The following is a 17,412-nucleotide window of genomic DNA, read 5'->3' as shown; positions in this document are numbered from 1 at the left end:
CAGGGAGCAGTGAAGTTGCTCAGTAGGCTTGTAATGGCCCAAAACCTTTACTAAGACGCTTCATGTTGTCTTCTTAATTTTTTTCAGCAATCAGTATATATACAGAAACCAAGTAACCAAACCAAAAAAGCATTGCTTTATTGTACTGATTTATATACTTCAAGGACAAGTGGTGTTAATGTGAAAAGCAGGTTATTAAGTGATTATAATTACGGTCATGTTGGTGGTGCAATAACTACTGTCAATATCTGAGGTGCTTTTGTGTTCTCTATTAAACAATAAATTAAAAAAAATCATTCATTACAAATGTACAGCCTTTATAAAGTACAATTAATAATATCACAAAATCCTATTACAGCCGTGTTTTCAAAAATGCCCTTGTATCACAAATAACATCAATGGATATTGTTCAAGCCAAAATTTAATTCTCTCAATGGCCTTCATTGTCTCTCTCTCTCTCTGAAACACACACACTCTCTCTCTCTGAAACACACACTCTCTCTCACTCACACACACACACACACACAAATATACGCCCTGTTCGCCACCATTTCCAACTGCATCCAAACATGTACACCACTGCTGTTTTTGCCAGTCAACAAAAGCAAGGTGAAATTACAGCTCTTTCACCTTGACAACCGGCAAACTTCAACTGCACATTATGCAGCTCGTACCTTCAGTAACATTATTATACTGATATCACAAGAAGATGAAAGACATTTGAGTAGTATTTAGTTTAATAATTTCAATTCTATCCTATGCAGCTGCTGATATCTTGTTATATAGTTTGCCGATATGACCAGACTGCTGGTCATGAAGATGAAGCAGACAGAGAAATGTAGAGTTAACTATCAGCCATGGCTACACTACACAGCTTGAGTATGGTTGAACCGGTCGAGCAGGCACTGATGCGGATATTTGGCTGAGAGTTTTGTTGTATGCACCACATAAGACAGGATGAAGTGAGAGTCTAAGCAAAAAATAAACGTGTATAATACAAGATCTCAGTGGGTTGTAATTATGAAACATTTGGCATGCTTTATAGTAGTCCTTTTCTACCATATGTTAAGAAAAACAAAAGTCTTTATGGAATACCATAAACAAAACGATGTCATTTTTTTTAATATTGCAGAGTTGCGTAAAAAGCAGGCTACACAGTGGGTCAGGCTCCTTCCTGCTCTTGCAGAGTAGTGTGTATACAGTAGATGTGTGTGTGCGTCTAAGTGCACGTTAGCATTGCAGTGTTAAACTGTCCTGTCGGCTCCCGAACGCTTCCGCACCACCTTCTCCTCATTGACCTGGTCCACCGCCAGTGTCTCCAGCTCTGCTTGCGGCGGAGCCAGGGGAGGGGTGCCATGTGGGATGCGGTGCGCCACGCCCACGTGAGCCCTGTACTGACGGTCTCGAGCGGGGCTGTGACGAGGGCTGGCCGTAGCACCCAGGGGAGGGACGGGGGAGCGCTCAGAGGAAATGGGAGGGATGACGGAAGGCCGTTCACGCACTACCTGCGGTTCAGGAGACTCTCTCCCAGCCTGAAGGAAGGGCGTGGGGTCGGGCATGGCATCAACCGCCTCCCGTAAAACCAGCCGCCTCCCATCTGAGCCCAGTCGGTACACCTCTGTCAACTCCGGGTGAAGAGGCTGGGAAAGGCTCTTCTTCATGCGACGACGTGGGGTTTCAGGTTGTCTGTCCTTGGCTGGAGGAGGTGTGGGCTTATATGAGGTGACTGGACTGACGTTGGGGCTGGCCTCAGAGGAGCTGCCAGCCAATAGCTTCTTCTTAGTGGCGTGAAGTTGTGAGGTAAGGTAAGCAATGGTGCTCGCTCTCTGCTCAAGCTCTCCAGACAAAACAGCCAGCTTGTGGCTCTTCATCTTCAGCTCCTCCAAATACTTCTTCTCCCTCTCCTTGATTGTGTTTTCCAGGACGGAGATCATGGCGTTCTTCTGCTCCAGGTCCCTGAGCAGCTCTCTGTTCTCCTCCTCCTTCTTCTTCAGCTGGGCCTCAAGCTCCTCACACCTCCTCTGCAGCTCCCTGCAACGGACCTCGCTGCTGTCTGCACACACAATAAAAGGCAGTTAAGTAAGCAGCTCTGACATGTACGCACAGACGCATGCTTGTAGTAAACAGCAAACACAGAAACACATAAACAAGAAATACACACCCAGAGACACACATATCCCCAGACTGGACAAATCATTAGTACATTAAGCGCAGACACTGAGTGTGGACAGTCTGTCAGGTGACAGAGACAATATGATCCTATGGAGGCTGATCTGCAGTGGGCAGAGAGCTTCAGTCTCACATTACAGCTCAGTAAACAGCAACGGCACTGGTCTCTCTGACCTTCATCGCTGCTGCCCCCACTCTGCCCTGCCCCACCCAGTTCTAGCTGATCCGGCCATGTTTGTATATATGCCAATAACAAAAATACAACTGTGTAGTATGTATATAATTGTGTGTAAATATATTTCCATTTCCTGAACTCTGCCTTCAATCAAGTGCAGGGAGGGTTACAAAGATGAGCATTGCTTTCCCTTAATTTTTCGAAGGGGGGGCTGTTAAATCACCCCCCCCCAGTCGGAGCAGCTGAGCCCTGCTGCACTAAGCAGGTTGCAGGCTGTGCATTAGCGCTGTGACAGATAATCTCATTTCCTGCACTCCGATCTCTGAGATGTCCCACATTAACATGATAGTGCCTCTAACTGAAGGCCCTAACAACATTGCTCAGATCTGGGCCAGCCATGTTAGAAAGCTTATAACATGCTGTGACCCCGCTGAGATGAAACACGCTTCCTGTTCAGTTACACACATCAGTGGCGTCATCAGTGGCCTGTAAATAAATTAAACTGCATGCAGTCTGTTTGGAGCCTCCCTGGCTGGACTCTCAGGCCTGTATAAAGACAGTGGAGCTGTGTCTGAATCAGATCAGTGTTGTGACTGCATGTCATGGCCATGGTAACATGGGGGGAGGGGCAGCTGGCAATGAGCAGTGGGAGCGCTAATGAACAGTGGGGAGTCCCACAATGCAATGCTTCCTGGGTGGGACTTTGTTACCATGAAACAGACAGAGCCCTCTGCTCTCAGGCCTGTCCACTGACACAGACCTCCAGCAGAAAGCACAGATTTATAGCTCTGATTGTTAGTCTGCTGCTGAGAGCTTTAACAATGTGAACCCCTTGTGTAAGAACAAAACTAAGTTCTGAAATACTACTGGAATAAATAGCATTGTCAAAAGGGGTTGAAAAATAAAGATGTCATACAAGTAACTGAAATATTTCTAAGTCAGTCTAATTTAACATCGCACAACAGTTAAATCAGTATTCATGAATTATGCAGTATTGTTATATAAGCTGTTATTTTACTTCCTCTGTAATAGTAATACTTTAACTCAAGTCAAACAACAGTAATTCAAGATGAAAACATAGACAAAGGGATCACACTCAGACAAAACCACAGCTGAGGAGCTTTAATAGTGATGAAACTTCTGCAACACATTAATATTGATGGCTGCTAATGACACCAGACATTGAATGGCACCGCTAGAACTGATGTGTATGTGTACTTTACAGTGTAATGGAGGCTTACCTGAGGGATCAGAGCTTCTCACAGTGAGCTCATACGTCAGGTCTGTGAAAAAAGGAATGGGTAAGTCAAAAGTCTGTGTCACATGCATTTGAAACAGGGCAGCTATCAAACAGTGCGCTCCTCAGAAAGCCTAGCTAGTAGCAATGCATGTTTGAGGAAAACATGTTAAAGCTTTCCATATGGTGGAGTGCTCATTTAACAAGATTAGTGAGAGTTGCACGTCAGCTTTGGTGACAGGTTAGCCAATGATATGGAAAATGAGGGATAAAGCCTACAGTGTCCTGTTTTTCTGTGAACTGAGTGACCATCTTGCTTTCCTTTGGGGCAGAGTATATCTGTTACTGGTGGTATGATCGATACCCTTTTTTCTGTGTTGCATTACTACAGTGCAGGGTGTACTCACTAATGCTTGAGTGCATTTCCCATAAGTCATCATATTCTGTCTAAAAGGTTTAAGAGTGGCACCACAGCAATGTGTTATCTTTTGGTACCAAATATCCATTTAGGGTGTCCATCTATCCCACTTATGAATTCAAGGAAACCAGGATCACTGTTTGCTCTGTTTTTAAATGTGCAGCGTGAAGAGAAGAATCAGCGTACTTGTGGCTGTGCTCACCTGTACATTGCTGCTGTAATCTGCGGATCTCTGCGTGTAGCCCCTTCAACGTGTTGGCATGGTCCTGCTGGAGGAACAGCAAGTTTTTCTGTGCGCTGTGCAGCTGATTTTCCAGGTTAACATTTGCTGATGCCATGGCTGATTACGTCTGAACACACACCAGCCTTGCTACATCCAGGCATAGATGAGAGAAAACACGGAGAGACAGAGAAGGGGGGGGGCAACAAACAAAAGTCAACCCATGTGGCAAACAGGCTGTTAATTCTGACCCTTACAGCCATAAACATCTGGGTTTTGGGACATGCTTCCACTTTGCTTGGTCTGTACAACACAAGTTTGGCCCTTCAGCTAACCAACCAACGGTAAAAATTGTAACCCTTTTTGTTAATTTAAAGAAAAGGGCAATAAACATGATGAAGAAAAAGTGAAGATGCACATTTATTAATAGGCAGAATACGTGTGTAGGTCATTATTCAGGCCTGAGTCAATGCTTGAGTAAGACTATTGCAGATGAGACTAAGTGGCCTTAAGGACACACTCTGTTTTTGCTTGCTGTAATTAGCAACCAATCACTGAAATGAAGTCACTGATTTAGAACCTGAGCGTGAGCAGTGAGAGCCTTCAACAGACATCTGAAAGGTGACACTAATCTAATATACTCTAATCTAATCTAAACAGTATTTTATAATTTTATTAGGACATCCAGTGGAAATATTCTTCCTCGGCACAGAAGATAGATAAGAAAATAAAGTTCCATTCTTACACTGGAATTAAAGTGATAAAATTCGAAAAGTCTAACATATGAAATATTTTATCAGGTACATATCCTGTAGCACAGCTTCTCTTCACTTGATATTTAAATAAATACCACAGACGGCAGGAATGGCATCTCCTTCTGCGGGAAAATATTTTCTTTCAGTGCCTATACCATGCTGACTAACAAAAGAACTAAAAAAAAAATCAAAGCTGAACGCATCACAATGACACTAGGTGTGGCATAGAGGTTGCCAGTCTTGAGCACGCCTCTTCCTTCCCTGCCGTGCCCCACCTTCCTCTTCCCTCCCTTCACTGGACGTCCTTGTCTCCAGAGCCAAGCCAGAGAGAGGAAGAGAAATGATCACTCAGTCCCAACATCTCCACCCTCTGCCAGACAACTGTAGTGGGCTGAGAGTTGAGAGCACATTGATCCCTGCGAAACACCCCTCCTGAGTGCAGAGAAACCTCTCCCTGCATACACAAGTGTGCTTGAATAAAACATCCCAGAGCTTCTCACTCTTACATCATCAACTCACTAGCATGAATAATATATCCTGTGGCACTTCGCTAGACACACTCCCCAGTTTGAGACTTTTTTTTTCATAGGTTACACGGGAAAAGGAAAGCACGTGATAACCGAAACTCTGTCTGGTGATCACAGATAGAGCCACTGCTGTGTCATAAAGGATGAAGAGATAATCTATTATTGATGAGTAATGTGGTGTCCTTCCGGTAAACCCTGCGATGCAAGCATATCTCTCATCCCATCCCTCTCCTAGAATAGCTTAGGTAGCTCTCCATTTGCAAAGACATCACCTCAGCCAACTTCACAACATGGCTCATGCCATAACATGGAGGTGACAGTGGTACAGACGAGTACAGGAATTCAGGGAATTAAAGAAACAATAAAGTTTGTCTCTCTTTGTTCAGAGACAATGTAGAGAGTAAATCCATCTATGTAACTACGTTTTAAAAGACAGAGATTACTGTCAAACCAGCGTGAACTTCTCTTCGACTTCCCATGTCTTTCTTTTCCTAATAAACAAACCAGCATTTCCCCATACAGGGAACATAAATAATCAATGAACTGCAGCAGCATGAAACATTAGCTAGTAGCTACCATCCTCAGCTACAGCAAGAGCTTAGCAGTCCCTGTTCAGCTGTTTCTTTGGACACAAAGAATATACTTCTATACTTCATCTTTGTGGACTATGGCTTTTCTTTGTATGTCTTCTCTAAATGCTAATGCTTTAGAGGAAAAAGGCTTTTAAAACATACTGTGGAATAATCAACCTGCTCCTCAGCTTCAACAACTGTCGCCTACCAATGTCAACAATAATAACAATTATTGTCAAAAAGATAATCAACTAAAGCAAAAGCAGTGCAACTATTACAAACACTGCTTACAGTTGTAAAAGGGTTTAAAGCTACGTGTTAGCCGACAGGGACGCTTGATAGTTTCCACGGCACTTTCAATTTCAGCACCTGCATTGCGGACAGCACCCCAAACCCCCAGCTCATAATAAACCGCTGCTGGTCGAGGCAGTAGCTGCCAGAGGCTCATTACTTCACACAAACGTTATTGTCAAGCCTCAACCAGCGAGATCTTTCAGGGCATGACCTTCTTCATCATTAACAAACAAAGCGTTAGTGGTCGTAAATCCGGGCCTGGCAAGCGGAGTGTGTGAATGGCTTCAAAACATTTCACTTCCCGTTGTTGGTTTATGGCCTGATGTACTGTGATATGCCATCACTATAATACCTACGGTCATCACAAAGGGTGTCCTTGCAGCTAATGGTATGTACTGCTGATGTCCAGGGAGGAGCTGTCCAGTTTCAGGATCCGCAAACTAGCTAGCTCCGATACGTGCTATTCTCTGTTGAATGGGGAAAACGTCACACCAAACTCCATTTACAGTCCGACACCCAAACAATCGCCCGCTATCCACAAAGGGAAATTTACCAAGTGGATGGCTTGAACACGGTTTATTCGCATTGTGAAGATGTTCAGGTAAATTCGGCTTACACTGAGTCCACCAGGCAGTTTTTTCCCAATAAAAGCGTAGGGTTTAGCAGTATTGGTGTAGGTTGCATATTGGCCGCTGCTACCCTAGTATTCAACGATTTAAGATTTTTCTAACGAAGAAACAACAGGAATACAAGGCAAACCCATTATGACAGTAAAAATGTCATTGAAGTCAACCTGTTTGGTCAAATGCCGAATTGAAACATGCTAAAATATAATGCCAAGATAAGCAAAATGACATTAAGTGAAATTTTTTTAATGTTTCTGAATGAAAGTCTCTTTATACAATGGACGTACGTATGGGTCTTTCTGCTAGCCTCGCCGAACAGCTAACGAAGCTACAACAGCACATTACCTTGCGGAGAGCTTACCTTATGGCTAAAAATGCGCGACCGTCGAATATCTTATAAAAGGTTGTAAATTGCCGTTGAACAGACAAGCCACACCGGCTAAGTGCGTTCCGCCTTGTGGGGCATGTCGGTGATGCTGTCAAGGGCTCGCCTTGGTCGGGTGAGAGCTGAGGGTGGCTGTGTCAGTTTCCTCTCATCTCCCTAAGCTACTAGACAAAATAAAGCGATGCATCATGGGAAATCAGGGGAAATAATTTCTGGCCTAAATACTTTCAATAATGACTATCTCTAACCGCTTCTTCCAACATCATCAATTAGAATTACTCATTGAAGTTTAAAAAAAAAACATTAGTCAACAAAACAGGTTTTACTAACCTTACATGACATGAAATGTAGAGGTAGTGGTAGTCACGGGCGTGCTACGGTCAGTGACCAGCGTCATCACCATAGCAACAGAATGTGTCACCTGTTTGGAAGTGATGCATTCACGCCATCTAGTGACAGCTACGGAATACAGCGTTACTGCAAATGTGAGATATCTGATAATTTCCTAACGCTTACTACAATGTATTCAGGAGTCACGTTTAATGTCCATCATGTGCCAAACGTCCAGGGTGAAGTAAATTAATTAAAACAGATGAGAGCTGTTGGACAGAGTACAGCTGGTGGACAGCAGAGGGGAGTGTTGCCCTTCAGTGGCAGTGGAGAGATACTACAACAGCAGACTGGGTTACTCCATATGCTGCGTTCACACATATATAACACTAGTCCAAACACACACCACAAAGGGCGACTTAGTGGGTTTCTCAAATATGTATATCCCAATCTCACAGTGTTTGGTCTTAATATTTTTCCCTATTTTGATTTTTATAATTTTTTAAAAGAAATTTTAATTACATCTATGATAAAAATTAAGCTTTGGATTTTCAAGTGGTTAACTGAGAAGGAGAGGAAGAAGCTGGACAAAGTCATCAGGAAGTCCAGCTCTGTCCTGGGCTGTCCTCTGGACTCAGTGCGAGAGGAGGAGACAGAAGGATCCTAGCAAAACTGTCATCTATGCTGGATCATGAGTCCCACCCCCTGCAGGATGTCCTGTCAGCTCTGCAGAGCAGCTTCAGTGACATACTGCTCCACCCTCGGTGTGTGAAGAAGAGAATTAGAAGATCTTTCCTTCCTGCTGCTGTCAGACTCTATAATGACCATTGTTAACACACACACTGATTCCAATTCAATGCTACTATAAGTGCAACATCTATGTGCAATAACTCAATTATTAGTGTGCAATATTTATTGTGTACGAAAAGTCACTCAACAACCTCCAGCCCATATTTATTTATGTATGTATGTATATTTTTTTTTTTTTACAGCAGCTGTTTTCTTAGTTTAGTATCTTGTTTTGGCCATATTGATCTTACTTATATTTTACTTTCACTTACTGGACTGTAATCTTGCTGTTGCTAAATGCAATTTCCCCACTGAGGGACTAATAAAGGATTTCTTATTCTTATTCTTGTCACTAGGGATTGCTAAAGAATGTCAAACATAGACCTTATCTTTTCTCCTAGCATCAAAGTGCATTCGCCAAATTTAGATGTGGTGTTACTTCGTTAGTGATAGAAACACATATAGAAACAGGTATTCCCCAGTTGACATATATTTCTGTTTTTGTAATAATATATCCATTAGATTACTGTGTGTGTGTGTGTGTGTGTGTGAGGGAGAGAAACCACACCTCCTCAGCATTTTTGTTTTATTAGCAGTGCGGGGTGTAGCACTGCACACTATTGCTATTCTCGTTTTTCTTACACATAGAATTTCGGTTCGTAATTCGTCCCACACTGTTGAGCATACACCAACAAATTATACATCAAAACGTGTGGCTCGATCAGACTCGGTGTGCTTGTATTTTTTTCTCCAGAATATTCACATTTAACGACATAATTCATGAAAAACTGCAAAAAATTTCCCTTAGAGAATGAATGGGACGAGGTCAAAGAAGTGTCAAAAAAGTCACAATTTGTGAGTGTTTTTCAAACATCAACTGCTCTGGCATACTTTCACCTAGAAACGCCTTTCAAACTGTAAAATGTAGACTTTAAAATACTGTGTATTCGGGGTGTATTCAACTTTTTTCCTAAGTTGTGTAGTTTTTGAACGGTGACTCTTCAATGATCATGAGTGATTTTGGGTGTTCTATTTCGGAATGTTCCAGCCTAGAGTGGGAGCTTAGAGTGTAGAGGCTTTTAAAAAAGTCTCAGAATTTTTTTCTTCACATGACGACTACAGCCACAAATTTTACTCTACAACAGTGATATTCTCCAACTTTGTAGCCACACTTGTCTTCTTTCTCACAACATGTTTACTTTATCGGTAGGATTTACGGTTTTTGAATAGTCTTGGGAGGATAGCCTTGTACTGACATGAGTCGCTCTCATCTGCTCCATTGACTCCAATGTCAATTGAAAAGAGGATTTTTGGAGAAAAGCAGAAAATACTCTTTTTTAAACTCGCCGTATTATCCACATTTTTGACACTAGGACCAAAAAAATACATCACTGTGTTCCTTAAGGTCTTGTGGCCTTGACGGTGAAATTTGCTTGGCAATATCATGTTCGTTTTTTTAATAAATAGCAGTAGTTTGACAGGCTGATAATGCTGTGAGGTGCTCTGAAAATTTCCCAAAGGCAAAACATCAGCATACAAGAAAACAAGAGAAAACAAAGTCCTGACATGGTGCAGGCACATTAGATCAATTCATAGGATCAGACAAATTACTACTGTGATTAGCCGTGATAAAACAAAAATCTTAACTGAAAAAGTAAAATTAAAATTTTGACTTAAAAAGTATTTCTTATTTGCCTAAAATATCTGTCCTGTGTTTTATTATGATCACAATCATGATCAACTAATTGAAAATTGAAAAATCACAAAATCATTCAATGATCATGAAAATTCAAATTTTCAATTTTCATTCAAGTTTGCATATTGCATTCACGTCTTGTGACGCGTTGCTCCGCCCTACACAAAAGTAGATAAGCTGCTTTTCTGAGTAAAAATGTATTTATAGTGGTATGGGTATCAGCAGTACTATCCCTGTATTTACTTGGTATGGGATCATGCCAAATTTTGCAGTATCATACACTCCTATTAGTTTCTACGTTTTGTTTCGTAATACATGACCTGTGATTTTAAGGTCTGGCTCAATTATCATTGGCCAATCATTAGCCAATCAGAGATGACGACCCACCAGGTTGTTAGAGGGGTGGGACATAAAAGGGCCAGGTGCAGGCCGGGAGGACGCTAGAAACAGCGGGAAACTGAGACACTTGTGAGTTTATTCAAATCTGTGAAGTACTTCATCAGGTGAAGACCCGAGACTTTGAGTCAAAGTGTAACCTGATAAAAACCGGACGCTGAGCCGTGTGTTGGAGCTGGTTTCAGCTCGTAGTTCAGCTAAACGACGGCACCACTGTGACCAAAACGAGGCGCTCCGAGTCCGCCATTACCGCGCCGGTTTGGAGGAGAGGAGAGCGCGTGTGCGCGGAACGCAGACTTCCACCGAGTTTCTGAGTGAGTATGGAGACAGAGTGAGCACACTGAGGGAAACACACCAGGAGTATCAGACCAGGTGTATCATCCTGTGAAACTCTGTTCTTCAGATGCTGCTACAGAGGCGCCCGGGGCCTTTTCACCTTGTGAGCCACAGACGCCACTTTGTGCTCACGTCCGTGCACACGCTCGCGCACACGCCCGCGCACACGCCCTTAGTGCGCGTGTCTCCGTCGCACCGCTCACCTTGGACAGACGGCTTGGAAACGGCTTTCTGGACTTTATACGGAAAGTGAGTACACACAACATTTCAATTTCAAGTCTTGGTGGTTTGGCATATTTAAATTCTGGACCGTGATGTGGTTCATGTGGTAAAGATAAAGGCTGAATATGACACGCGGGACAGCGCAGCCTCACAGAGATAATTAGGCCTCAGCGGCCTCCTCAGTTCACGTTAGTAAACTCTCAGTTCATTTCCCACCTGCTCAGGTTATCAGGGGTATGTGGAGACTGGCCTGTAAGTCCTCAGAGTTTTTACCCACATAAACATTTATTAGTTATATTGGAGTCCAGAACTGCAGGTCAGTGCGCGCGGACTGTGGCTGTCTGGAGCGCACCTGCTGCTTTGGCTCACAGGTGCAGCAGCGGCCTGGGTGAAGGTTGAACCTGAAGGCGGTGGTTCGCTCTGAGTGAAGCTCGGATGGTAAAATACCGTCATCAGTTTGATTAGTGTCGATTTTCTGTTTTACTCGTTGAGCAGAATTTAATCAACAATATTTAAAGATTGTGAAACGCTGCTCAGTGAAGAGAACATGTTGCTGATCTCTAAACCACCTGCAGTCAGTCTGAAAATCTTCATCTTTCAGCTGCACCACAGTCATCCTCACTCAAACATCACAGTCACCAATATGATCAATAACTATGACAGGAATGTTCCATAAGCTCGATCACAGCAGGAGAAATTATTGTCTGATCAGTGTGAGGTGTGTGTGTATAAAGCTTCACACAGATGGATTTATATTCAGTGAACTGATGTCCACAGAGTGTGAGTGTTGGACAGGATCAGTCCACTCCTTGTCTTCACAGGTGAACTGGCTCTGACCTGCAGACTCATACTGAGCTGCTGCTTCTTCTTCTTCTTTCAGGTCCACAAACAGATCAGCATGAGAATTAATCAACTAATTGTAAGTCAAGTTTTTATTCTGCTGCTGGGGTGTGTTTGTGTGTGTGTGTCTCTTGCACACACACACACACGCACGCACGCACGCACGCACACACATACACACATACATACACACATACACATACGTCGATTATGCCGATCTGGCTCACCCTCTTTTTCTTTCTGTCTCACACACGGCCACAATGCCATAATTATTAATGTCCGCCCGACCATTAGCCTGTCTAGTCTTGTCTGTCTAACCCCCCTCATTGTTATAGCGTCGATTTTGACTACGTTGGATGAAGAGGCTATACAAGGTATAAGTTTCACTTCTATGATGCTGGGATGTCTGGCCGCCGTGCCATAACTTTTCCTCCTACAGAATTTGTTCCTGTCCATCCAGGATGGCTGCCATCGGTTATCTCTCTGTCTCTGTTGGTCGGGCGGTTGTTTGTTTGTTTGCTTGCTTGTTTGCTTACCAGTTTGTTTGTAGCGTCGATTTTGACTACGTTGGATGAAGAGGCTATACGAGGTATAAGTTTCACTTCTATGATGCTGGGATGTCTGGCCGCCGTGCCATAACTTTTCCTCCTAGAGAATTTGTTCCTGTCCATCCTTCCATCCTGGCTGCTGTCCGTCCGTCCGTCCATTTTTATTTTGAGCCTTTAAGAGGTATGAGGTTGTTTGCTTGGCCACCGTGCCATCACTTTATCTTGTCTCTGTCCTTCTGTGTCACTCTGTCTCACACACACAAACAAACACACAGACTCACACTCACACCTCTGTCTCTCTCCCTCCCTCTGATCAGCCTGTTAGGGGTTGATCTGGGGGCCCAGCATTGGGGCTGTTTAGGCCCTTAGTCTCTGTCTAATATGGTCGGTTTTGGGCCCCCCCCATTACCTTTATTGGCAGATAAACCTAAACACCAAATTTCCAAAGCAAACAGATGATTGGCAGAATATACAGTGATATAAATCAGCAGTTATCTCATGACATAATGCTTGAAATAAGACAAATTAACTTGAACTTGTGACCATAGTCACAAGTGTGGAAGGATGAATAACACAGGCAGCTGTTTAAAAAAAAAAAAAAACAACACCAAAAAAAAAACAAAAAACAAAAAAACAAAAACAACACCAAAAAAAAAAAAAAACAAAAAAAAAACAACAACAACAACAAAAAAAACAATCAATCAGGCATTTTGATAAGTCAGTCCTTTCAACTTTCAGTTTGGATAGTTAAGGTCTAGTTACGGTAAGGAGATAAGGCATTATGCTTCAGTGTGTCCTCACAACTGAAGTAACACAAGAATGTGTATGTCATAGGTCTACTCTATATAGAAGTGATTACTGTTGAGGTAAAAGGTAGAGTGTGAGGAAGGAGGCATCTACAGCTGCTATGTTGGTGTGCTGGCTGTCTCTTAGGCTCTGATGGCGTTTCCTCCAAGTAGGTGCTGTATTTTAGTTTAATCAGAATCTGAATGTTTGAATGAAATTTTGTAATTTATTTATTTATTTAAGTTTCTAAATTGTCCACACATGTGCTTCCCTGTAAAATCTTTTAATCTGTTGATTAACCTTGTTAATCCCTGGTGATAACTTCTCTAATATCATCATAACTGATTAGGACCAAGACTTTGATAATGACTTGCCAGTATTTTTGACTGGTCTAAATGTAATTATTAATAGAAGATTGTTATTCTGATCTGGTTATAAATGTATTTCTGATGTTGGCTTTCTCAAGCAGTTTTTCAGCCCATAGATGATGTTTTATGAATGCATTTAAAATCTGTATTGGCATCTGAGATACATTTGTGATCACTTTTTTTTTTTTTTTTTTTGATATTGAGTAAAATCATTGTTAGGTTAGTAAGTTGGTAAGTTTTCCATCATTAAACCCTGGAGGTACACAGGCAGGTCTGATGTCAATTGATTGGTCAGCCTGTGTCCTGAGCATAGTTGCACTGCTGTCCATCATCACCACCCAAATTTTGATAGAAGCTTTATTCTACAGGGAGGGTGAGTTGGACTTTGAGGTCAAACACTGGCTCGTCTCGCTCTGCCAAGTTTCATTCCAAGGGGAGACAGGAGTAGGATCTGTCTGGGTTGACGTAGGTGTGGTGAGGAAAAGTTTTGCAATTCTTAGGTTTTTTTGGCGTCGGCACATAGGGAGGCCTCCCGACAGGGGAATTTTTCCCACCCCTGTAAAGCTCTATGTACGGTAAATTGTGGACAAGATTCACTGCAATATCAAGCGGCGTGGGGTTATTTGGGTCAGGTTTAAATGTAGGTGGGTTTTTTTGTTTGTTTTTTCATTGCGTGGTGGACAGGGTAAGGGAAGGAAGCCTGGCAGAGAGACGACTCAGATAGCTCAGACGACTGTAAAGATGCACCCAGTTTGGGTACATTTGCTTCATTTTCCATCTAGTGGTGATGATGAACACAGTGACCACTGTGAAAACCCAATAGGTGTGTCAAGTCTAGTAGGTTGGACAATAATGATATTTTGCTCCTACTGAGCTATGTGCTATTGACATTTGTGAAATGAGACATTGTCATGGGCTTAATTGAAGAGAAGGTCTTAAGGATAACAGGCTTTGTCTTGAAGTAGAACAGTTAATCTTTATAAACAAATGTGAACAGGGTGACAGCCATTTCAGAAGGCAAACCTGAAAAGATGTTTACAGATGGTAGAGAAACTTTTCATTATTTTTTTAGAAACCATGTCAAAAACACTAGAGGGGAAGACACAGTTAAAGCCTTGTTCCAGCACTTGAAGAAACAGAGTCAGGAAGACATGTTGAAGTCTGGATAGATCATAAGTTCTGCTTAAATTACTGTGTAGCTGCTGTAGTTTGATTATGAGTAAACTGAGGCTTTATTTTGTGTCTGAACCTCTAGTGATTGTGCTACTCTCTTTATCCATGCTGTTTACTTTTACATGGTCTGTTGCACACATTGCTCCCAAATTGTCAGTTTTCTGTCCTTTAGCACCTTTTTTATACACTTGTCATTTTAATTATCTTAGTTTAGCTTTTTGTGTTTTTTATTTTATTTTGTTTTCATAGTTATCCTTTTTCTTAAATTTCTTTATTGTGAATTTATTTAACTTTGTCATTTGTATGAAGAAAATCTTGTACTCTGTAGTGCTTAATCATTGTTTTGTTTTTTTTGTTTTTTGTTTTTTTTTTTATTTCTTTACATTTGGACTTTTCTGTCTCTGAGCCCAAGACATGGAGCTGTCAACCTGTTGATATGATTAGTCTGCAAAAGTTGTAAAGTGCAGTAGGAGACAATAGCGTCTTCTCAGACTGTCCATGTACGTCAGGACATTGGACTTGCTAATTACTGCTTAGCCTCTGTGGAAGTCTTTGCAAAGATCACAAGACCACGGCGGAACATGCTGAGGAGGAGTTCCACAGGCAATACAGAACTGGAATGTGATGAAGTTTTGAGTTCATGGACTGATGGTTAGATGACTTCAGAGACTCCCAGCAGACTTGCCACCCTGCAGGGATGGATGCACTGGACTGTTCCACCACAGTCTGTGGAAGCAGCACACACCAGAGTCAGAGGAAGTGAGAGAGCAGCAACCGAAGGTAAGATCTGAGGTCATGTTGAAGGTTTGCTTTAGTCTGTTTGCTTTTTACTTTTTGCTAATGATTGTTTATTATTTTCTCTCTTTTTGAGTCATATGTCCAACCTTAAGGAAGGCTGGAAGGGGAATGTTGTGGCCTGACCTGATCCATCAAGCCCTGGACACCGCCTAGATCTCCGGACTTCATCTCTGAAGGACTGTTGCAGCCCACATCGCACAAGTCTGCAAGCTGCTCTTCAAACTACAGGACACAACCAGGAAGTGAGTCTGCTGCATCTAGGAAATGGATGGACTGATTTTCTGCATAGTGAATTCTCAAGTGCTGATTAAGCACAGACTGTGAACATTTATTATCTCTGTTCCAGGAACCAAAGTTTTACCACCTCTTCACTTGTGATACCTCAAAAGGAGACGCTCTCAGGAAAGTTCAAACGAAACACAGCTGGATCTGTGATGTTGGCTTTCTCGAGTGGTTATTCAGCAAGGAGACGCTTGAAGGAACAGTGAGGAAGACATGTTGAAGTTTGGACAGACCATAAATTCTGCTTAATGATTCTGTAGCTGTTGTAGTTAGATTATGAGTGAACTGAAGTTTTAGTCTGTCTGAACCTCCAGTGATGGTGTTTTTCTTTTTATCCATGCTGTTTACTTTTACATGGTCTGATGCACACATTGCTCCCAAATTGTTTACTGTCCTTTAGCACCTTTTCATACACTTGTCTTTTTATTTATTTTAGTTTGACTTTACATATTTGTGTATGTTTTTTTTTTTATTTTGTTTTCATAGTTATCCTTTTTCTTAAATTCCTTTATTGTGAATTTATTTAACTTTGTCACTTGGATGAAGAAAACCTTGTACTCTGTAGTGCTTGATCATTTGTTGTTTTTTTTTTTTTTTTTTGTTTTTGTTTTTTTTTTTTTTTATTTCTTGCTTTACATTTGAGCTTTACTGTCTCTGAGCCCAAAACATGGAGCTGTCAACCTGTTGATATGATTAGTCCGCAAAAGGTGTAAAGTGCAGCAGGAGACAATAGTGTCTTCTCAGACTGTCTCCATGTACGTCAGGACACTGGACTTGCTATGGAAGGGTTTGCAAAGATCACAAGACCACGGCAGAACATGCTGAGGAGGAGTTCCACAGGCAATACAGAACTCGAATGTGATGAAGTTTCGAGTTAATGGACTGATGGATAGATGACTTTGGAGACTCCCAGCAGACTTTCCACCCTGCAGGGATGGATGCACTGTACTGTTCCACCACAGTCTGTGAAAGCAGCAGGCACCAGAGTCAAGAGAAGTGAAAGAGCAGCAACTAAGGTAAGATCTGAGGTCATGTTGAAGGTTTGCTTTAGTCTGCTTGCTTTTTACTTATTGCTAATGATTGTTTCTTTTTTCTCTGTTCTAGTCATATGTCCAACCTTAAGGAAGGCTGGAAAGGGAATGTTGTGGCCTGGCCTGACCTGATCCACCAAGTCCTGGACACTGCCTAGATCTCTGGACCTCACCTCTGAAGGACTGTTGCAGCCCACATCGCACAAGTCTGCAAGCTGCTCTTCAAACTACAGGACACGACCAGGAAGTGCTGCATCTAGGAAGTGGATGGACTGATTTTCTGCATAGTGAAGCTCAAGTGCTGATTAAGTCTCAGGAAAGTTCAAACGAAACACAGCTGGATCTGTGATGTTGGCTTTCTCAACCAGTTATTCAGCCCATAGATGATGTTTTATGAACATATTTAAAATCTGTATTGGCATTTGAGATACATTTGTGA

At 42.2% G+C, this 17,412-nt stretch overlaps 1 protein-coding gene across 1 annotated transcript; it reads right to left on the bottom strand.

Moving 5' to 3' along the window:
• Positions 1-582: 582 nt before the first annotated feature.
• On the bottom strand, positions 583-7,464 carry ccdc92 (coiled-coil domain containing 92). The gene is made up of 4 exons (XM_041042744.1): positions 7,355-7,464; positions 4,202-4,369; positions 3,586-3,627; positions 583-2,053 (listed from the first exon to the last, which is right to left on the bottom strand). Exons 2-4 carry the CDS (start codon positions 4,335-4,337, stop codon positions 1,245-1,247), a joined length of 987 nt encoding a protein of 328 aa, XP_040898678.1. The 5' UTR covers positions 4,338-4,369; positions 7,355-7,464; the 3' UTR covers positions 583-1,244.
• Between the last annotated feature and the right edge of the window lie 9,948 nt (positions 7,465-17,412).

The sequence above is a fragment of the Toxotes jaculatrix genome, chromosome 7, assembly GCF_017976425.1.
Source record: "Toxotes jaculatrix isolate fToxJac2 chromosome 7, fToxJac2.pri, whole genome shotgun sequence".
NCBI classification, from domain to species: domain Eukaryota; kingdom Metazoa; phylum Chordata; class Actinopteri; family Toxotidae; genus Toxotes; species Toxotes jaculatrix.
Note: the sequence above shows the minus strand (reverse complement) of the source record. Positions and strands in the feature narration are given on the sequence as shown.

Coding starts and splice junctions, on each gene's coding strand:
- ccdc92 (XM_041042744.1), bottom strand. CDS start 4,337: ATGGCATCAGCAAATGTTAACCTGGAAAATCAGCTGCACAGCGCACAG. Junction 3,628..4,201: donor ATTACAGCAGCAATGTACAG/GTGAGCACAGCC, acceptor CTTTTTTCACAG/ACCTGACGTATGAGCTCACT. Junction 2,054..3,585: donor GAGAAGCTCTGATCCCTCAG/GTAAGCCTCCAT, acceptor TTGTGTGTGCAG/ACAGCAGCGAGGTCCGTTGC.